General features: G+C 44.8%; 1 protein-coding gene across 1 annotated transcript in view; it reads right to left on the bottom strand.

Annotated features, from left to right (window-relative positions):
• Positions 1–23,298, bottom strand: part of ITGB1 (integrin subunit beta 1) — an 823,672-nt gene that overhangs the window by 510,752 nt on the left and 289,622 nt on the right. The window contains exon 6 of the mRNA XM_044066189.1: positions 11,989–12,227. Within this exon, the coding sequence (XP_043922124.1) occupies positions 11,989–12,227 (239 nt within the window). The remainder of the gene's footprint in view (positions 1–11,988; positions 12,228–23,298) is intronic.

The raw sequence follows: 23,298 nt of genomic DNA on the forward strand, positions 1-23,298 counted from the left end.
CGACGGCATCTGACAGAAATCCCAAGACTCTGGTATTTGGGCTGACTGAGGGCTATCTGCAGGCAGATAACCGAAGTGCGATGACTGCAACAGTGAAACACTAAGAACATCCTTTTATTCAAGAACTATAAAATATAATGAGACCGGTCATGCCATCCAGAAAAAGAAAAAAAAAATAGCTGGTACTGCTCTCCTGCCCCGATTAAAAGAGAAGGACACATTTACCAAATGACAAAAAGTTTAATGCCTGGCTTATGTCTGGTCTCTGCATCAGGGGTTCCAGACAAAAGGATAGAAGGCTTGGTTCATGAGCATCTTACAGCTCATTCACCTTCTGGGAATGGGAACTGTTGAGAAAGTGTGTTTATGTATAAGACCAGTGCCAAACACGGATCATATCATTACAAAGCCCCTAGCTGGTTTACATGCCACATGAAGGATTGTCTGACTGACGAAAGCCCTCAAAAGCATGTCTCTTTCAAAGCCCTGAGTCCAGGGTGTTGGTCTAAGCTCTACACGACAGACACTGAATCTCTTCTCTTGGCCTGGGGTAGGGATGCGGGGTGGAGGGCACACTCCTTCCACAACATGGGAGAAGAGCTGGACTCCTCACTCAACATGTAAAGCATTAATTTTCAAAGATTAGTCACCGTTTCAGCAGCAGGAAAACAAAATTCACCAAAAAAGATTGCTCATCACCCCAATGTCCACCAAAAGGGGTCCAAAACCAAGGGGTGGTCTCCAAGTTCACTGTGGATCAGAAACCAAAGGAAAAAAAACCTCAGCGCCCACTGTAAAAGCTGCATCTTCACACAAAGAACACCATGAAGACTGCTGTATCCATTAAGTGCAAAACACAGAAGAGAATCTACACCTAGACCCAAGGTATGTATATCTAAACCCAGACTATGACCTAATGGGCCCTCTCCAAGGAATGGAATGGCAGTGGTGTGTGTAAAAACTTCACCATAAACAAATTCTTTTTTGAGATAGGGTCAAGAACAACTTCTGGTTTGGGATAAATCCCTAGAGAATGCAGCTATGGAAGGGTGAATTAAATAGTTGCCTCCAGGGACTTCCTGAATGTGATGTCAAGATCCAGTCAACTAAACAGAGGATCATCAACAGTTCCTCGCCCTGCAAAGCCTCAGCCACCAAACCAATGAAGATGATTCTGGCTGCTAAGGATAACTCAAAAGGCAATACTTTGTACTGGAACTAATGCTCAAAGTAAACCACAATAGTCTGCCTTGTGACCATCACATTCTGAGGAGCCAAAAAGGCATCCATCATGTCCAAAGAACCCCCCAATTAAGGCCCTCTGAGGGAGTAAAGGCCTGATGCCCTACAAGCTGACAATCTGAAAGCAGACATACTGGATGTGGTCCCCAAATTTAACAAGGCCCAAAATGGGACAAACCTCACAGATCCCTTCAGCAACAAACTCTAGGCCTGTCCAAACTCCTCTACTGAAAGGGGAGGATGTCAGCATAGCCATTTCTGGGGAAAAACATAGGAGCTCCAGAACATGCCCAAAAGTGTCAAAGGCCAGAATTCAGTGGTCCATTACAGTTCACTAGGGACCAAGACCACAGTAAGGACTGCAACATGCCTGCTAACAGGATTCAGCAACCAGAGCAACTTCACCAGCATCAGAGGGAGTAGGACTATGCAACACTTAAGGATCTTTGCTGAATGTGGAGAAAGGGGTCTTCCTTCTTTGGGGACGGAAAAGTATAGATGAGGAAGGAGTGGGGCATCATGCAGGTCCTCCTTAACGTACAGGGGCCACTCCCTCTTCCAGAATTAATGAATTATGTTCTGACAATTTTGCCAAATAGTATACTCTCCCTAAAAGTGGGCATCAATGATCTTGTCCCCAAGCTCCCCAAAGAAGAAAGACAGTCTTGAACACATTATCCAGGCTAAAGAAATCTGATCCACTTGCACTAGGAATGGCATAAATGCAGTCAAAATTTCAAACAGAACACCCACAATCATACAGTGGAGACCGTGGACAAGGTTCAAGAGACAGGCCCTCTAACATATTTAACAACTTTCTCACTGGGTGCACTTGGAGGTAGGACAAAAAAAAAGTAGCTGAGCACATTAAAACACCAACACTGCCAAGGAGTACAACCTCTTCCCAGACCTGCTCAAATTGTATAACTCCTTGTCCAGAGGCAAGATGGTGAAATGTTGTACTTTCTAGGACTTACGCTGGAATGAAGAAATCACAAAATGAGTGAGCAATGGGATGCTTAGCCAGATAATTTGCTAACTCAGGTTTTAGCTGGTAAAGGCATCTTTGAGGCTGATTATGCAGAAGCATGGTGTCTTTACGCTACTTCAGCAACATCCCTAATGAGAGGTTCCAAGGAAAGATATCCAAGGCCTCCCAATCTTTTTTCCCAGAAACTCCTCTAGGCACTTCCAAAGGGTGGAGATGGGGACAAAAAGCCAGTCTGAACTGCTCATCAGCTTGACATCATCTGCAAAGAACAGGGTCATCCATTATGCCGGTCAAGATCAGAGTCAGTGACACCAAAAACCTCAGAATACACAAAGATCCTGAGAACACTGGAGTTTGGATGAGCTCACACAAAGCCTACTGCAAGACAGACTGGCAATGGGCATCAGGAACTCGTGTTGGAGCATTTGTTAACCAAAAAAGATAACTGTGTAAGGAAAGGCCTGCACTACAGACAGTGTGGACTTCAGACCATACTTCCTAATGGTATGATCCACCTCTCGTTTCCACCAAGATGGACGATGCCCAGGACCTACTGTATGACCTCCAATTTGGGGTGATCATATGGGTAATGCAAACTTGAGTTAAGGCAGCCTTTGCAAGTGTTCTAGCTCTAGACACAATCAAGATGGCTTCACAAGTGAGAACTTCTCTGCAGGAGACTCAAATTAGGGAGCTAAGGCAGAAAGGATGTCTGAAGTCTCCATGCCTGCTTTCTCCATGAATGAGGTGGTTCCACTGCAAAAGTGTTAGTGCCAGCTATGGCTGTGAGGGTGGCATGAGCAGTAAACAGTTTGGTTAATGGCTTTGGGGAAAGATGTCAGGTGCTTTTTGAGAAGGTCTTTAAGCTGTTTCACACACCTCTCCTATGCTACAGAATGATAAAGTGGAAGGGTCTTGGTCAGTCAAATTATGCTCTAGAGATGGCTTGTACTAATGCAGATTTTTCCTTATAAAAGTTGTCAGATTTTCTTGGCACCTTTTTCTGATCATTCATGGCTAAATCCCTGGCAAACCAGTCAGTCACAGTTGCTGTATTCCTCCCCCAGACAGCACATTACCTTACTTGGATAGTGTTGCCCATTACCTTACTTGGATAGAAGGAAGTTTCTTTGCTCACCAGTGGGAGTGGGGAGCCTTGAGCAGCCTATCTGTCCCAGACTGAGTGACCTCAGCACAAGATCTAGTAGTAATTGGTCATTGTGGACCATTTCTAGCTCTTTTGAAGTTCAGTGTATAAAAATACGCCTCTGAGCGTTTTTTTTTCGGCTCTACTACTCAGCAACAGCTCCTCGTGGTGCTAGCAGCAGAGAACTGGAAAAGCGACTACTTTCCAGATTTAAGTATATTTTTTGCTGTTTCTAGCTGTGCGACCTTCTTTTCTTGCTGTAAACTAAGTTTAAACTGCTATTTTATCTGTATTGAGCATTTTTATTACCTGCACTTAAGTTAAAGTTTTGTTTGTTTAATTTTACTGTTGAGGCTGCCCACTCAAGTGTGCTAGCCTGTGCATTTGATATACTGCTGTTTCCCTGCATTTTTCTGTAGTTTTCTTACCAAAAAAATATCCTTGTTTTCCCGCCTTTCCTTGACTAGAATAGTCCAGTATACAGGTTTTGCTGTATTCTGGTCTTTGGGATAGTTCTTGTGTTGCCCATTACCTTACTTGGATAGAAGGTAGTTTCTTTGCTCACCAGTGGGAGTGGGGAGCCTTGAGCAGCCTATCTGTCCCTGAAGGAGTGACCACAGCACAAGATCTAGTAGTAATTGGTCGTTTTGGACCATTTCTAGCTCTTTTGAAGTTCCCTGTATAAAAATCCGCATTTGAGCTGTTTTGCGCAGCTTTACACGATTGTGCGCATAGCGCAGCACTGGTTAAACAAGTGGCTCCGCCAAGTCTGCTCTTCAGTTTTTCCCTTAAAACAGCTCTACCTTCAATAAAATCAGTCTATTCTCTATCTAAAAAGCCCAGCACTTGATCCTAAAGCATTTTTACACAGGTAAAGCACTCTTGAACAAAAGAAAGCACTACATCCACCTACAATCCCCTTGAGTACCCATTTCCCTTTAGGTCCTTTCTGACTCAGTACTCAACAATCCTTTACACTATTTCTAGCATGTCGAGAGGTCAATTACTGGCGTCCCCTCCAGTTTAGCTGGTGAATCTGGGAATCTTGAGGCAATGTTATAACTGCCTCATGTACACAGACAACCCTCTCCTCCTCCCAACAAATACAAATATATGTGAGAGATGCAACTATCTAGCCAAACTGGAGGCTGAGCTCTCTCGACTCAGTACTGGCAAAACTAGTCAGGAGGAGAAGGTAACCACACACACCACAAACCCAGTCTCACATAGACCTACCACAACTGCAAACCAAACACAAAAACATACTCAGAGGCTCCAATTAAAAATCTACCAAAATAGAGGCCTTCAAAGCAAACATCCAAGCAACCACTACCTCAAAACATAGCACATGCAACACATAGTTCACAAAGTCAGTGTGCCAAACAGTCACAGCCCTTAAGGCCAAACAACATGCCTGATGCACTTGTAATAGGTGACTCCATAGTCAGACACACTGACGTCCCGCTCACCAAACTGAAGGAAAAGGTTACAGTAAGCTGCCTGTCGGGCGCTAGAATCCGCCAAATAACACAAGCACTCAGGTCACTCCAAAGCAAGTACAAATATGAGACTGTCATTGTCCATGCCAGTGTGAATGACCCGAGACGTACCTCCCTGGACAACATGAAAAGAGACAGAGGAGCTCTCTGATTATGTATCCCAGGCCGGTATGACCCTGACCAGCATCTTACCCTCACCAAGAATGATGCCACAGTACAAAGACAAAATGATCAGCTTTAACAACTGGCTCAGTTACTGGTGTCATTCTAAGGGGATCCAATGTCTGTCTGCTTGGGATGACATGCTTGACAAGCCACGCTGCTTCTCAAGGGACGGCTTGCACCTGTCACCCCTGGGCTTCCGGATATTGGCCAAGGCTCTTGCCACCCCCATAGTGCCCTTTTTAGGTAAGCCTCAAAAGACAAACCCACCTCCCTAGAAAGCACAAGTGGAAAAAAACTAAGGGTAATGCTGCTCAACGCCAGAAGTCTAAACCTAAAGATGCATGCTCTCGAAGCCCTCCTCAGTATGGAGAACATCGACGTCTGTGCAGTGACTGAAACCTGGTTCAAGGCTCCTGACAGCACCCCAGCATGACCAGGTTATACCTCATATCATGCTTTTCGGCCCCAAAACTTGGACCGAACCACAAAAGGAGGGGGAGTATCCATATTCATCAAAGATACCCACACCTCCATGTTAGTGGCAACGCACAAAGCATTGGAGACCATCCATGTGCAACTAACCGTAGGCAAAACTGCCCTACAGTTTGTAGCATGCTACAGACCACCCTCTCAAACTCAGGAACCCCACTCAGCCTTCCTGAAGACACTGGAGAGTATGAATGTCTCTCCAAATACCATCATATTGGGAGACTTCAACTACCCAAACAGACTGGGAGCATTACTCAAGCCCCAACACCCTAAGCCAAAGGTTCCTAGAATTCATAAACTCAAATGCGATGAACAACTAGTCACCACTCCCACAAGAGGAGATAATATACTAGACCTGATCATCACAAACATGGGGACACAATGCTCCACACCAGAAGTATACCCCTCATTGGTGAGATCAGACCATAAATTAATCCCACTGGAAATCCACATCCCGCCCCCACCCCCAGCACAAAAGACCACAGTGAAGAATTTCTCAAAAGCTGACTTCACACTTCTTAAGACTGAAGTGGTAACCTTCAAGGCCCCTGGGCCAGTGGAAACCACAGCCCACACCGCTGAATCCTTTATAAACGCTTTCTACGGACACCTTCAAGAATGCATGCATCATGCAATCCCAAATAAAACCAAGACCCATTCCCCCAAAGGCAGGCATCCTGTCTGGTGGACCTCAGCCATTAACAAGCTTTACAACAGGAGAAGGAAGCTACTACATGACAGAGCAAAATCCCCAAAAGGGAAGGCATCTCTGATCAGTACTAGCAAAAAACTACAATCACTCAAAATCATCCAAGGCCAACTTTGAGAGAAAAATCGCAAGAGACACTAAAGACAATCACAAGGCCTTCTTTAGTTATGTTAGAAACCCGGGTGGAAACTCCCAGATATGCTCAGAGTTAGTCCAAAATGACAAAAAATACACTGAACCCACAGACATTGCCAACATACTGGCAGACAGGTTCAGTGCAAATCCCCCCCACAAAGGAGAAATATCTATCCCAGCAGAGTGTAGCCTCCCTGACATCTCAGATGCCCAGGTGAGAGCCGCCCTCTCCAAAGCTAAAAACAGCATCAATGGGACCAGACTGTGTCCCGGGTTGCGTGCTACATGAACTCCAAGAGGAACTAAACCCGCACATAAGGCTGCTGTTTAATCTTAGCCTTACTACAGGATACGTAGCCAAAGAATGGCGTACAGCAACAGTGGTCCCACTCCACAAAGGAGGTGCTTCTATGGACCTGGAAATTACCGCCCCATAAGCTTGAAGAGCCTGGTCTGCAAAGCTATGGAGAGGATCATTATGGAACTCAAAGACATTGGGGACCTTGTTTTTTAGGCATAGGGGCCTGCACATCTGGCCCAGACGTTGTTTTTTTAAACCTAGATTTAGATTTAGATTTTGGCCTTAGTTTTGAAGATGGCATTGGTTAATATACAAATCTGTAGGCCTGAAAACACTCTCAAAAGCTGGTGCCTGCACAGCGGCTCCAGACCCATCTAAGGTAGTGACATCCGTGGGATCTATAACTGAAGCATCTCATGGCATACTGGACTCCGAATGGGTCTCAGTAGAGGCCTGCGAATCAGAAGTAGCAGGTATCGGGGGCTGCGAAAGCACCTCACTGAGTACCAGTGAACTGGCGACTGGCTTAGGAGAAGCATAGTAGTCAGTTTTGGACCTCAACGGCCTGTCTGTCTTTTTCTTTGCGTTTTTTAGGTATTCCGGTAACAGATGACATTTCTGGCTAATTAAATCGTGAGCCAAAATATTTAGAGGCAAAAATATACAGACGTTTAACAGTGCTTTGATTAAAATTAGCACAAAACCGACAGCAAAGTCCATTGTGGTCAGGGCCTAGGCAAGGAATACAGTACAAATGAAAATCCTTATGAGGTATTTGCTTCCCACAAGTAATGCAATTATTAACTTTTACTGACATCAGTAAGGAGCAAGAAAAAGTTTCCCCAACGGGGTACTTAGCTTTTAGTTGAAGACTTCGGTTCTGAAACTCGAAAACAAAAATTTCAGGAGTCTGCCGACTGGCACTTGCGAACAGCTTCTGCTTCGGGCACTGCACGGCAAGAAAGACTGATGTAATGGTGTCGGCTGCATGTTTTATACCCCTGACGATCTGACGTCATGGAAGAAGGGACAGCAACAGACGCAGGACCCAAGACTTTGTTAATCAGGTTGATTGAGGGCAACCTGCCAGCAGATTACCCAAACGTAATGACTGCAACAGTGAAACACTAAGAACATCTGGCAATTTAAGGCCCTGATGGCCAAGGTTGCAGAAGTGTATACCTTCTTACCCCATCTATCCAGGGCCCTGGAATCTCTATCAGAAGGGGTAGGATTTTTGGCAATAGTAGCCTTAATGCCCTTGGGTCTCTGTGAAATGGTCCCAGGATCCACAGTAGGATTTTTAAAAAGGAATATCTATCTGGTTTTCTGGAAGCAGAAGGTAGAGAGTCAGGGACAAAACTAGATTCTGACAAGGCATTGTCTACAATGTCCAGCACAGGAGGGATAGTAAGGGCCTGTGTTGGGGTAGGAATAAGGAATCTCTAAGCCTCTTTTTATTATCAGAGTAATCCTGGCTTTCCAGTGAAAATGCTCCCCAAGAGTATGCAAGGTTTCAGCAAAAGAAAAATCATCTGGGGCAGAAGCAGAGGGAATAGAGTCCTCTGCATCAGAATCCTCATAGGTAGATAAGGGTAAATCCTGGTAATCAGAGAAGATAGAAATTTCAGAATCCTGGTCAGAAGTATCATAAGAAAATTCAGTCCTAGGTCTCTTAGAGGGGGGAAGGTTGGCTTCCCCTGATTAAAGTAATAAGGTCTTCAGCCATTCTTTTTTTTAGGCATACAGGTCTGACCATGCGGTTTGGGCATCTGTTTCCTAAGCATGGTTCGAGTTTTAGGCCTACAAGAAGATGATGGCGTCAGTTTAATATGCAAGTCAGTAGGGCCTGAATACACCCTCAGAAGCCGGTGCCTGCAGAGAGGCCCCGGACCCATCCAAGGTAGACATATCCGCAGGGTCCACAGTTGAAGCATCTCGTGGCATACCGGACTCCGAATGTGTCTCAGTAGATGCCTGCGAATCTGAAGTAGTGGGTATCTGGGGCTGCGAAAGCACCTCACTGAGTACCTGCGAACTGGCGACTAGCTTAGGAGAAGCATTGTTGGCAACTTTGGATCTAGGCAGCTTGTCTCTGTCTTTATCTTTGCGTTTTTTGGGAATTTCCGTAGTCGGGTGGCTTACTGAAGACACAGCTGGATAACTGAAATGAGCACCTAAATATTTAGAAGCGAAAATGTGCAGATGACAAATAGTTTGTGGTTTAAATAAGGTACAAAACAAACAGCGAAGTAAGTCATGGTCAGGGCCTAGGCAAGGAATACAGTACGAATTAAAATCTTTATGGAGGTATTTGCTTTCTATAAGAAATACAATTATTGACTTTTACTGTCATCAGTTTAGAACAAGAAAAAGTTTCCCTTTAGTTGAAAACTTCGGTTCTGAAACTCGAAAATGAAAATTTCAGGAGTCAGCCGACTGGCACTTGCGAACTGCTTCTGCTTCAGGCACCGCACGGCAAGAAAGACTGATGTAATGGCATCAGCTGCAGGCTTTATATCCCTGACTACCCGACGTCATGGAAGATGAGACAGTAACTGACAGGACCCAAGACTTTGATAATCAGGCTGACTGAGGGTTACTGCAAGCAGATAACCCAAATGTGATGACTGCAAAAGTGAAACAGGAACAACATCTACTATACTACTAGAAAATGAGACTGAATGCCATTGCTTTTAATAAACCATGTAGCTGGCCTCTACTTAAGGCTGGTCTATGGTTTCATGCCACATTTGCGAGTAACACTATTTCATATTCTGCATGAGACTCAAACTTCATAGTGGAATATAAAATGGGATGCTTACGGAGGGAGGGGGTTTATCCTCCTTTACTGGATACAATTAATTCTGAAGTTACTGCAGACTGGTGAAACACTAATTTCTTTCTGCAGTGACCTCCTTCAAAGAGGGCTCTTCTGCACTCAGCAATGGACTCAAACATTTTTCAACAACCATTTTGAAATACAAGTCTCTCACCAAAAAGTATGCAGTGATCCAATAAACTAAGCTTTGCAGTACAAAGAGTAAATATCAGAGAATTACCTAGATGGCAGAAAGGCAAAGGAGAAGGATATGTACTTATGACAGTGGCAGACCGAGATCAGCTATGAACCTGCGAACCAAAGAATGAACTGTGTAGGTGTATGAATGAACAGCCACTGTGAGCCCATCTTTACCAAGAAGAGGGCGCAACCTCTCCTAGGACAAAATCATTCTTCTAGAAGAAGCAACAAGGCTAGCATTTGGGATGAGTTGGTGTACATTAAAGCACACTACTGGAAAGCCTGATTACAAATGAAAGCAGGGGTATATGGAAGCATATCGAAGGTATGGGCATATTACACTCTGTAGCAACACCACCAAATTCTCATGCAAGTCTGAGCAAGTATCTTTTTGCACATATATGGCTGACAACTTGGGGACCAGGGTCAGAGATCAGTATTTTTTTTAACAAAATATGGCAATGAGGTGTAGGATGAGGAATGGACACATTCAGGAGGTTTAAAAAAAAGAGAGACATGAAATGGCCTTTTTATCAGCATACCAGTCTATGAACAGAACAGTCAGCTGTTGCATTCATGTAAAGAAGGAATGAAAACATCAGCACTGAACAAAATGTTCAGAGACATGACAGCATTCTCATTTTTCAATAAATGCTTACAAGGGATTTGTTTAGCTTCATGATTGCCTTATAAGAAGGGACAAAATAGAAAATATCATACTTTTTGGGATACTCTTCTGCTTAAAGTCTCAACAAAAATCTGGTTAGAGTACATACAAATAATGGCAAAGTAGGCCACTAAGGTGAAATACCTGCTCCCAAGTACAGAAGTGTTTCAGGTAGTTATTCACTCAATTTTAAATTAAGGTACAGACCCAGAAATATATGTATGGCTCCCAAATATGCAACAAAGTCTGGAAGACAGGATTTTTGCTTGGAAGTGTTTGCACAGGCATTTTTATACCACAAGCAGACTCCAAAGACTTTTTTTTTCTCAAAAAGATTACAAATGCTGGAGGTGTGACAGGGAAGAAAGTGGCAACTGGCAACATAATTTTTGGGGAGTGTAATGAGTTGGCAGATTTTAAAAATTCCCTGCAGACTGCTCTGTCAAACAATGGGCGAGCAAATTGGTGTAACTAAGGGAATGATTTTTTGAGCTGTGATACAATGCCTTGCTGAGTTTAATTCTTGTGGCTGCCAAAAAAACTACTAGAAAATGGCAATCAAGGTCTGAAACAGCCATATTAGAAGTCGTGAACATAGTAAGAGAGATAAAAGAACTAGAAGAGTTATCTTTAGAAAAAGGTATGAGCAAATTATACAGAAAAAATGGGAATTGTGGGAACAATACATGCAGAATTTGGAGGAGGAATTAAGTTTATGGTAAGGCAGGAATTGAATGAGTTATGTAATGCTTGATTGACTGACTGTGTAGACGATTATACATGATGTATAAATGTTTGCAACTGAAAATGTCAAGATGATTTTTCATTTACATGAATGTGCGACTGTGCATCTCATAACTGATACAATAAAGATGTTTTCGTATTAAAAAGTACAGTCCAAAGTCTGCTGAAATAACATTAGAAAAAAGTATGTGTGTTGGCACAATAAAAAATCCATTGTGCAGTTTCAAGTACTTGCAGGGCATAAACACTTCAGACGTACCTATGTCAGAAATGGTACGACAAATGAATACGGGGTCCTTCATTCCCACCACACTGGTATTGATTTGAAGGACGTGAGAGCTGTGTGCAAAAGCTAACAGGACTAGGAGCACGCTTCACGTTTATTATGGACACTACACTTGAGCTGTATACTGCGGCAGAAGCAAGAGAGGAGCGAGCACTCAGCATTCAAACAAATTGAAATATTTATCAGGTGGCTTTATGCATTCAAAAAGAAAACAAATTTTGACTGATTAGGCTTACTCTGAACCAGAAAAGTAAAACCAAAGACCACCATCACTTAATTGCTTAAACAGTGTAACAGGGCCTAGACTTGTGTACAGAACTGTACACTTTACCTAAATGCATCTACCATGGGCACAACTACAGCAAATTGTTAGTCCTGTGGAAGATAAAATTACAAGGGTTAGAAAACATGCGAGAGAATAGTCAAAATCAAGATGCTGAAAGTCACATTTGTCTCACTAAACTTCACAGTACTAAAGATAGCTTCTCCTGTTCATCTAACTACTATTTAAGTCATGTACACTCAACTATGCATGCTCCTATATGGGAGCTCAGAAAAGTTCTCCTTCATACACTGCTCTCAAATACTTACTCCACAAACTGCAACTTGCATAATGGCATCAAATCCACCTTCAGGAGAGTCCAGGTTGCCAGATATCTGCTGCATGCTTACAAGGTCATTAAATAAGTGTCCATCAGCTGTAAGATTTAGCACATTTTTGTAGCTAAAAGGGCTTGTGCAGTTTTGTTCTCCAGTGCAAGGGTTCAGGAGTTTTGCTGGGGTAGTACTAATATAAGGCATGACTGTTTTTTCTACAAAAGAACCAAAGCCTAAAACCAAAAAAAGTAAGTTAACAGAGTTCAGTACAATGTCCTGCAAAATATTACCACAGATGTTATATAATGTTATCTGAACAAAATTCTAATTACAAGTCTCTAACCAAAATATATGCAGTGACACAACAAATTAAGTTTGCAGTACGTAAAGGTAAACATCACATAATTACCTTGATGGCAGAAAGGCAAGAGAGAAGACTATAGAAAAGTTGTGTAAAATCTTACCATAACCATAGATGTCCTTCTCTTCCATGTTGCAGTATTCACTAGTGTGTTCACCCTTGTTCCCATCAGCTTGTTCGGTCAGGTTTCCAAAGCTTTTCCAGTCCCTGTTGGTGCAGGCGTCTGACATGTTGGCTGGTACGTGGGCCATAAGTGACATCTGCGCGCACCAGTCCTCAGAAAGTACAGTTATGTACACTTAGCATAAAAGTAGATGTTCGAGTGTATTCACTGTTGCAGTCATCACATTTGGGATATCTGCTTGCAGTAGTCCTCAGTTGGCCTGATTATCAAAGTCTTGGATTGGTTGCAGTCTCATCTTTCATGACTTCAGGTAGTCAGGGGTATAAAGCATGCAGCCAATGTCATTACATCTGTTTTTCTTGCCCCAGATGTCAGGTGCCCCCCTTAATGGGAAGCAATTAAATATAAACATAAAAGGTTATACCTCCAACAAAAAAGCAAATACAGCAAAAAACGTTTAAGTATAGTAAAGGAGAATAGAGATATAGCCAAAAGAAGTCAGGGGGCTGGAGGAGGGGTAACCAGGACTTCAACAGTGAATACACTCGAATATCTACATTTATGGTAAGTGTACACAACTGTACTCATTTCTTCGTGTTTCACTGTTGCAGTCATCACATTTGGGTAGATTCCCAAAGCTAAGGATGGGAGGAGGAATTTAGATAGCATTAGGAGCAGCTATAAGGCCCTGCAAGACTGCAGTGGCAAAGTCAGCTCTGGATTTAGAGAAAAACTAGCAAATGGTAATGCTTGGTGAAAGTATGTACAGAACTCCAGGTAGCAGTTTCTAGGATGCCTCTGGTAGGGACACCAAAGGCTGTAGAGGTCGATGCAGCCCTGGTTGAATGGGGTCTAATCCCCTGTGGGATAGGTTTTCCATGGTGCTTACAGCAGAAACGAATACAATAGAATATATATTTACAAATGGTTTGCTTTGAAATAGCCTTCCCCTTTGCCCCTGCAGCAATTGACACCAGCAGTTGTTCAGATTTCTTTTGAGGTTTAGTCCTGTCCAAGTAAAATCTAAGTTATCTGTGCACATCTAAGGAGTGCAGTATCTATTTCCCTTTGTTCTGTGGATTAGAAAAGGTTGGCAAATGAATGGACTGATTAAGAACCACACCGTATACCACCTTGGGCATGAAAGAGGGGTTGGTCTGGAGGGACACCCTATCCGCATGAAAGATGATGAAAGGCTCCACTGCCATAAGGGCCTGTAATTCAGATACCCTTCTTGCTGAAGTGATTGCCAAAAAGAAAGTGGTTTTCCAAGAAAGGAATTTTAACTCTGAAGCTACAGCTGGCTCAAATGTAGGAAGAGTGAGTTTTTCCAATGCAAAATTAAGGTCCCAGGCTGGAGTTGGGGCTCTCCTGGGTGGTCTTAAGTTTTTGGCCCCTCTGAGGAACGGCTTGAGCATTGGGTGAGAAATGAGGGGTGGTTCTGTGTTGTAATGAGCTGAAATGGCTGAGGCGTGAATTTTGGAGGAGGAAAAGGAAAGGCCCTTGTGAAGCATCTCCGTTAAGTATTGAAGAATCTGAGGTAATTTGGGCGCTGCTGTGGCCATCCCTTGAGTTTGGTTCCAGGCACAGAATCTTTTCCATTTCTCAGGCATAACATCTTCTAGTACTAGGCCTCCTTGCCTCCAAAATGACATCTAACACTTGTTTACTGAGGGATGGTAACGGAGAGATTAGGTAAGTAGCCAGGCTGCCAGGTTCAGGGTTTGAAGCTGGGGGTGCAGAATCTGGCTCTCCTGCTGAGACAGCAGGGTAGGGGTCTGAGATAGGTGCCATGGGGCCATCTGAGACACTGAGCAAGAGGGGGTGCCAGTGTTGGCATGGCCAGTCTGGTGCAATCAGTATCATCCTTGGTTTGTCCTGTTTGATCTTTAGAAGTACTTTGGAGAGGAGAGGCAGAGGGGGAAAGGCATAAACGGATATATTTTTCCAGCTGAAGGACAGAGCATCCACTTTCCAAGCTTGTTTGTGGGGAGTCCTTGTGCAGAATTTGTCAAATTGGTAGTTCCGGGGGGAGGCAAACAGGTCTATATCTGGGTTCCCCTATTTGTTGATCAACATGTTGAAAGTCTTTGGTTCCAGTTTCCACTCGTGTGGGTCCATGAGATTTCTGCTTAGTTTGTCTGCCAGTGTATTTAGATTTCCTGGCAGGAATTGAGCCTGTAGATTAACTTGGTAGCTCAAGGCTGTGTTCCACAGAGCCATGGCTAGTCTGCAGAGGGAGTAAGAATGGGTACACCCCTGCTTGTTTATGTACCACAAACAGTGAAGTTGTCTGTTTTTACCATTAATTGTCCTGGAAGAATGTGGTTCCTTGAAGGCCGTCAGAGCATTCTGCACAGCTAACATTTCTTTTTGATTGATATGCAGCCGCATTTGACTTGAGTTCCATTTGCCCTGAATGCACTTCCCTGCCAGGTGAGTCCCCCATGCATAGTCTGATGCGTCTGTTAGGGTTTGGGCGGCAAGGGGTAGAGTGAATGGTAGTCCCTTGTTTTGGTGGCAGGCCTCTGCCCACCAAAGGAATTCTAACCATAGACATGGTATGATAGGAATCATTGCTTCTAGATCCTGAGAATGTTGACACCACAGACTTTTTAGATACCACTGCAGTTTCCTCGTATGCAGTCTTTCATATGGAATTAGTAGAATGCACGAGGCCATGAACCCAAACGCTTGCAATATTTCCCTTGCAGATAGCAGGGTTTTTGTGGCCACTAGTTTGAAGTTGTCAAATGAATTTATTTCTCTGGTATGAGGAAAGCCAGCTGGGAAGTTGTGTTCAAGCTTGCTCCCAAGGAACATAATTTGTTGCCAGGGTACCAGCTGTGATTTCATTTAGTTTATGGTGTACCCCAGGCAAGTTAACACCTTTTGTACAAATGCCAGATGATTCAGAAGTATGTCCTGACTCTCTGCCTGAATTAGACAATCGTCCAGGTATGGGTATATTTGAATATTTCTTTGCCTGCAAAATGCAATGACTGGAGCTAGGCACTTTGTGTATACCCTGGGTGCAGTAGATAAGCCAAAGGGCAGTGCAGTGAACTGATAGTGCATGCAGCCTGCTTTGAAGCATATGTATTTTCTGCAAGATTCCCTGATTGGGAAGAGCAAGTAGGCTTCCTTTAAATCCAGTGTTGCCAACCAGGCATCTTTGCCCATCATGGGAAGCAACTGGTGAAGAGTTAGCATCTTGAATTTTGTAATCACCAAAAAGGTGTTTAGGATAGACAGGTCCAGGATAGGAAGCTATGAATAGTCTTTTCTGGGTACCAGGAGAGGTCTGGAGTAGAAACTTTGGTTCCTTTTCCTCTTCTGGTACAGTCTGAATAGCCTTTAATCTTAAGAGAGAGTACCTGCTTTTGAGCCTCTGCCCACTGATTTGGGAGTAGATCTGGCCAACCATTTGGGGTTGGTAACGTGTGGATGTGAAATTTGTATCCTTGGGGAAACTATGTTTAAAACCCATTTGTCCTGGGTAATGAGTACCCAGTTTTTTGCTTGCAGAGCAATCTTTCCCCCTAAAGGAGCAGTCAGTTGAGAAGTGCTTGGAAGTTTTAATGTTAAGTCATTGAGACAGCTTACCATAGGGGGTAGTCTTACTACTCCCTGATTTGGAAGTGGGAGCCCCCACTGCTTAGTCCTGTGTGTACCCTGGGACTGGAGAGCCTGGGTGTTCTGCTGGTTCTGGGTTTGAAATGAGAAGGCCTAGAAGAGACAGGAAAGACCAATATTTTGACGGCCAATGCCTACTAAATCTAGGAGGCTGCACTTGTAAGAAATCTTTAACAGTTTGCATAGATTTAGCTTTTTCCTCCATCTTTTTAAGAATTTCTCCTTTGTCACCAAACAGGCGGTCCTGATTTAAGGAAGCATCCAGCAATTTAGTTTTAAGATGATCTGGCAAAGACTGCTCCTTAAGCCAAGCATGCCTTCTAAGTACAGACCCAGTGATAGCTGCCCTGTAAGATGCCTCTAGTGAATCAAAACCACATTGCAAAGTATGTTTTCCAACCTGTTCAGCAGAATGCATTAAATACTGTAAATCCTTATTTTCAGCACAATCAGGAATCATCATTTTCTGTTTAGCAATCCAATAATATGCTGCTGATACTTTAACATATGAAACTGGCAATTTAAGGCCCTGATGGCCAGGGTTGCAGAGGTGTATACCTTCTTAACTCATCTGTCCAGGGCCCTGGAATCTATCAGAGGGGGTAGGATCTTTGGCAATAGTAGCCTTAATACCCTTGGGTCCCTGTGAAATGGTCTCAAGATCCGCAGTAGGATTTTTAAAAAGGAACTTGTGAGAATCAGGAACCCTGTAATATCTATCAGGTTTTATGGGAGCAGGAGTTAGAGAGTCAGGGGCCAAGCTAGATTCCGAAAAGGCATAGTCAACAATGTCCAGCACAGGAGGGATAGCCAAGGGGCCTTTGTTGGGGCAGGAGTAAGAAATCTCTAAGCCTCTTTTTAGAATCAGAGTAATCCTGGCTTTCCAGTGAAAATGCTCCCCAAGAGTATGCAAGGTTTCACCAAAAGAAAAATCCTCTGGGGGAGAAGCACAGGTAATAGAATCCTCTGCATCAGAACCCTCATAGGTAGATAAGGGTAAATCCTGGTCATCAGAGACAGAAATTTCAGAATCCTGGTCAGAAGTATCATAAGCAAATTCAGTCCTAGGTCTCAGAGGGGGAAGTTTGGCTTCCCTTGATTAAAGTAATAAGATCTTCAGTCATTCTTATTTGTTTTTTTAAGCATAGAGGCCTGGCCATGCGGTCTTGGTGTCAGTTTCCTAGGCATGGTTCGAGTTTTAGTCCTAGAAGAAGATGGTGTCAGTTTAATATACAAGTCAGAAGGCCTGAATACACCCTCAGAAGCCGGTGCCTGCACAGCGGCTCTGGACCCATCCAAGGTACAGACATCCGCAGGTTCCACAGTTGAAGCATCTCGCGGCATACCGGACTCCAAATGGGTCTCAGTAGAGGCCTGCGAATCTGAAGTAGCAGGTGTCAGGGGCTGCAAAAGCACCTTACTGGAGTACCGGTGAACTGGCAACTTAGCTTAGAAGCGTCGTCGGAAGCTTTGGACCTAGGAGGCCTGTGTCTGTCTTTACCTTTGCGGTTTTTTGGAATAACAGTAGTTGGGTGGCTTACCGAAGACATATCTGGACAATTGAACAGACCATTAAAATATTCAGAAGCGAAAATGTACTGACGACGAATAGTTTGTGGTTTAAATAAGGTACAAAACTGACAGCGAGGTACGTCGTGGTCAGGGCCTAGGAAAGGAATACTGTACGAATAAAAATCTTTGAGGTATTTGCTTTTCACAAGAAATAATTATTGACTTTCTGACATCGGTTTAGAGCAAGAAAAAGTTTCCCCAACAGGGTACTTAGCTTTAGTTGAAGACTTCGGTTCTGAAACTCAAAAACGAAAACCTCAGGAGTTGGCCGACCGGCACTTGCAAACTGCTTCTGCTTCGGGCACCACACGGCAAGAAAGACTGGGGTAATGGCATTGGCTGCATGCTTTATACCCCTGACTACCTGACATCAGGGAAGATGAGACAGCAACTGACGCAGGACCCAAGACTTTGATAATCGGGCCGACTGAGCACTACTGCAAGCGGATAACCCAAATGTGATGACTGCAACAGTGAAACACGAAGAACATTCAAGAAGCCCCAGACGGAGGCAGTCCTGATAGCATAACCTGTATCGGAGCCAAGGAGAACAGGGGGATGGAGGGAGAGAAGGAATACTGCAACATGGAAAAGGACATCTATGGTTATGCTAAGATTTTACACAACTTTCCTATGTCCTATTCCAATGTTGCAGTATTCACTACTGAGGGAGTACAAAAGTTCACTGTTGGTTGGGTGGTGATCTGGATAAGGATTCCAGGAACCCATGCAGGATAGCCCTAGCAAATCCCGCTCTGGTTCTGGAGATGTGGTCCTGCTTGTAGTGTCTGGTGAAGGTGTGTACAGATGACCAGGTAGCAGCTTCCAGAATGGAGTTGGTATCTAGACCTTTAAAGAAGGCTCCAGAGGAAGCCATGGCCCTTGTGGAATGGGCTCTGGCATTGCCAGTTAGTGTCTTTCCATGGTGTGAGTTACAAAAGGAGACGGCCCTAGCAATCCAAGAAGAAATGGTTTGTTTTCCCACAGCTTTCCCCAGAGCTCTGGGGTGGAAAGAAACAAACAGCTGGTCTGATCTGTGTTTAGGCTTAGTCATATGAAAGTAGAAACAAAGTTGTCCATGTATATCCAGGGAGTGAAGGACTCTGTCTCCCTGAGGATTTGGAAAGAAGGTGGGTAGGTGAATAGCCTAATTTAGGGAGAGATCGTTAACCACCTTGGGGGTGAAGGAGGGATTAATCCTGAGGGTGACCTTGCCCATATGGAAAACTAGGAAGGGTGGAGTAGCCATGAGGGCTTGGAGCTCTGAGACCCTTCTGGCTGATGTCAAAGCTACTAGCAGTATTGTTTTCCAAGTGCAAAATTTCAAGCCAGCCTTGCCAGCTGGTTCAAAGGGTGGCAGAGTGAGTTTTTCCAGCACATAATTAAGATCCCAGGGAGCAGGAGTCTGTTTTCTAGGGGGTCTCAAGTGTAAAACGCCTTTTAGGAATAGCTTGGCTGGAAGTCTGGAAGCTAGTGGAAGCTCCATACGCAAGCAGGCAGGCAGAAATGGCAGACCGGTGTGCTTTTAAGGAGGAGAAGGAGTAGGACAAGCCTGAGAGAATTAGAGGTAGGTCACTGTCCAGCGGCTATGTTTTTTCTGACACCAGATAGGATTTCCTTGTGTTTTGTTTCCTGGCCTCCTGCAGGACTGAGAGCACATCCTCATTGTACAGGTGTCTGAAGGGAATCAGAATCCTATCAGCCACAGAGACAGGTGCAGGGATCTCCACTGTAGGTGAATCTGTGTCCCTGGTGCTGTATGAGTAGATCCAGTGAGGGGGGTAAACTTGTGGTTATTGCCCTTGGATAGATTAAGTAGGGGGAACCAGTGCTGCCTTGACCAAAAGGGGGTCATCAACAAGATTTTTGGTGAGTCCTAGTGAATTTTCAGTAGGACTCTGGATCAGAGGAAAGGGGGGGGGGAGGCATACAAGAACTTCTCCTTCCAAGACATTAAGAAGGCATCTGTTTGAAGAACCTTCGGGTCGTGAGTTCTGGAGCAATAGCTCTGGAGTTGCCCGTTTGTGGAGGAGGTGAACAGGTCTATCTGTGGAATACCCCACCTGTGGATCAGATCTAGGAATACCTCCTTTGACAACATCCAATCATGACTGTCTGAGGAGATTCTGCTTAAGGAGTCTACTGGACAGTTGTGTTGGGACAGGATGTAGTCTGCCTGGAGGGAGATCCCCTGGGAGACAGCTAAATCCCATACCTGTAGGGCTAGCCTGCAGAGGAGGTAGGACTTCGTCCCTCCTTGCTTGTTCAGGTACCACATCACTATGCTGCTGTCTGTGAAGACCTTCAGAATGCCCCATCTGAGGAAAGATAGAAAGGTCTGCAGGGCCAGAAGTATGGCTGACATTTCCTGGATATTGATATGCCATTGTTTGTATTGTCTTTCCACAAACCTGGCACTGTTCTTGTGTCTAACGTTGCCCCTCTGCCCATCCTTGCTTGTTCAGGTACCACATCACTATGCTGCTGTCTGTGAAGACCTTCAGAATGCCCCATCTGAGGAAAGATAGAAAGGTCTGCAGGGCCAGAAGTATGGCTGACATTTCCTGGATATTGATATGCCATTGTTTGTATTGTCTTTCCACAAACCTGGCACTGTTCTTGTGTCTAACGTTGCCCCTCTGCCCAGATCGGAGGCATAAGTGTGCATGAAATGAGAAGGGGAGGGCAATTGTAGGGGGAGACCCGGTTTAGGGTCACTTGGGCCATCCACCACTTCAGCTCTTGGTGGAGGCAGGGGAGAAGTGGGATTATGAACTCTAGGGAGTGTGAGTGCTGGGCCCATACTGAGCAAAGATACCAATGCAGCTTTCCCATATGTAATCTTGGCAGTGGCAGCATGGAAACAGTGGCAGCCACGTGGCCGAGAAGTTTGAGGAATTCCCTCACAGTCAGGGCGGGTGAAAGGAGGGCAGATTGAAAGAGTTGGGTCAGGGAAAGCACTTTTTCCTGAGGTAGGAAGGCCATCTTGAGGTCTGTTCTGATTCTGCATCCTAGGAAGAGACAATGTCTTGTGTAGGATTTAGTCTGGATTTGGGGAAGTTAATGAGTAACCCTAGAGACTGCAGCAGGAAGTCTGGGCAAGGAGGGTTTGTCTGCTGCTTGAATAAGCAGGTCTAGGTATGGGGAATTTTGCATACCTCTTGTTCTGAATTAAGCAATGATTGGGGCTAGGCATTTTGTAAATACCCTTAGAGAAGTGGAGTGTCCAAAGGGCAAGGCACAGAACTGAAAATACAAGGAGCCTGCTTTGAATCGGAGGAATTTTCTGGAGGACTGTTTTATGGGAGTATGTAGAGAAGCCTCTTTGCTGTCCAGGGTCACCATGAAGGCCTGGGGAAGAATGAAGGGAAAGAGAATGGGTAGTGTTATCCTGAAGAAGGGGACCTGCAGGAAAGGGCTGAGGCAGGAAAGGTCTACGATGGGTCTCCATGGCCCCTCCTTCCTGGGCACCAGAAAACTTCTGGAGTAGAAGCCTCTCCCTCGGGGATAAGATCTATGGTGCCTTGGAGCTGCAGGCTGTTAAGGACCTCGGGGAGGAGGGACCACTGAGAGGGGAGAGGTATAGGGTAGAGGACATTTGGGGGGGGGGCATCCAAGACATGAAGTAACCCTCCTTCAGGATAGACCAAACCCATTTATCGGATGTCACTAAGGCCCATGCAGGGAGGCAGTGAGAGAGACTGGGAGGATAGAGGTATGGTGGGAGGAGGGGGCGGTAGAAAAGGAGGCAGGCAGTCAGATGCTGCTTGCCCTTTCTGAAAAGGGAGGTCCTCTGGGCAGAGGCCTGAGGTGTCCTAGGCAGAGTAGTCAGTCTCCTGTGTGGTCTTCTAGACCTGGAGGGGGCAGAGGGCCTAGAAGACTTCCTAATAACTTGCGTATTGGTTGGGTAGTTCCTCTGAAATTTTGGGACTGGAGAGACAAGATGATGCTTTAGATCTTTGAGCTCATTCCCTTTTTGCTGAAGAGACTTAGAGATCAGCTACCTTGGTGCCAAAAAGGGCAGGGTGATCCAAAGGAGCATCCAAGAGTTTGGCCTTAAGTCATCCAGTAGGGGATGAAGATGCAGCCAAGAGCATCTCCTCAATACAGAGGCAGATGCAGCTGACCTGGCAGAGGCCTCCGCTGCATCACATGCACAACTTGGAAAATTGTTTACTGACTTGGGAGATGAGCCCCAGCAAGGAAGACAGGGATACCTTTGCACAGCAGTCAGGAATCTCAAGTTCCTTAGAAGCTTTGTCCAGTAAGGCCAAGGAGTATTTGGCCATGTGTGAATGGTAATTTGCAGCCCTAAATGCTAGAGTAGCCGAAGTGCATATATTCTTCGCCCACCTCTCCATGGCCTTGCTGTCTTTATCTGCAGGCAGGATAGAGATAGTAGGGAGAAGTCTGGCAGCCCTATCAGTGGCAACAGAAATGGCTGCTGGGTCAGCTGGCGGGCATTTGAAAAGGAATTGGTCTGAATCAGGTACCCTATACAACCGGTCTGCCCTTCTAGGGGTAGGTGGCTGGGAATCTGGGTTTATGCATGCTGCAGCAAAAAGTACAGTTTTGTACCTACCATAAATGTAGATGTCCGAACAGGAATGCATCTGCAGTCATTACAAATGGGTTGTCCTGTCGTCAGGCAGCCCTTCGGTCGGCCGGATTCCAAAGTCTGGGTCTGGCCTCGGCTGGTGTCGCACTTCACCCGACTTCATAGCTGCAGTTCTTCGGGTATAAAGGCATCAGCCGACGCCATTTTCCTCAGTGTTTCTTGCCCCAGATGCCAGTTGCCCTCTTGGATAGCTAAATTTTGGATAAATGCCAATGTTTCCAAATAGTAGAAGGCAAACACAAAAATAAGCATGTATGTACATATATACAAACAAATACACCATAAGAGATCCCCCCCAGCTAGCTATTAGATGGGCAAATACCCTAGGAATACCACAGAGGGGAAGGAGGGTGGGTAATCCTGACTGCAGATGCATTCCTGTTCGGACATCTACATTTATGGTAGGTACAACTGTACTATGTCCTTCAAGGATGCATCTGCAGTCATTACAAATGGGTAGAATACCATAGCCAAACTAGGGGAGGAGGAAGAGGAAATTATGGTGTAGTTAGGATCCCTTGCAAAACAGCAGTGGCAAACCCTGCTCGGGATCTAGAGTATAAAGGTAAGTTATAATGCTTGGCAAATGTATGCACGGAGGTCCAAGTAGCAGCCTCTATAATGTCCTTGGTAGCCACTCCTCGTAAGAAAGCTGTGGTAGTGGCTGTAGCCCTTGTAGAATGAGGCCTTATGTTCTGTGGAGTTTGCTTTCCATGGTAGGAGTAACAGAATCTAATGCAATTTCCTATCCACTTGGAGACTGTCTGTTTTGAAATTGCTTCTCCTTCCCTTCCTGTTGCATATGCTACCAGAAGCTGGTCAGTTTTTCTATTGCCCTTGGTTCTGTCCAGGTAGTAGCGCAACTGTCTATGTACATCCAAAGTATGCAGCAGTCTTTCCCCCCTGTTCTGTGGATTGGGGAAGAAGGTAGGTAGGTGGATTGCCTGGTTTAAAGACACTCTGGATACCACCTTAGGCATAAATGTAGGATTT

The sequence above is a fragment of the Protopterus annectens genome, chromosome 3.part1 (genome assembly GCF_019279795.1).
Source record: "Protopterus annectens isolate FY-2018-M chromosome 3.part1, PAN1.0, whole genome shotgun sequence".
Taxonomy (NCBI): Eukaryota; Metazoa; Chordata; order Ceratodontiformes; family Protopteridae; genus Protopterus; species Protopterus annectens.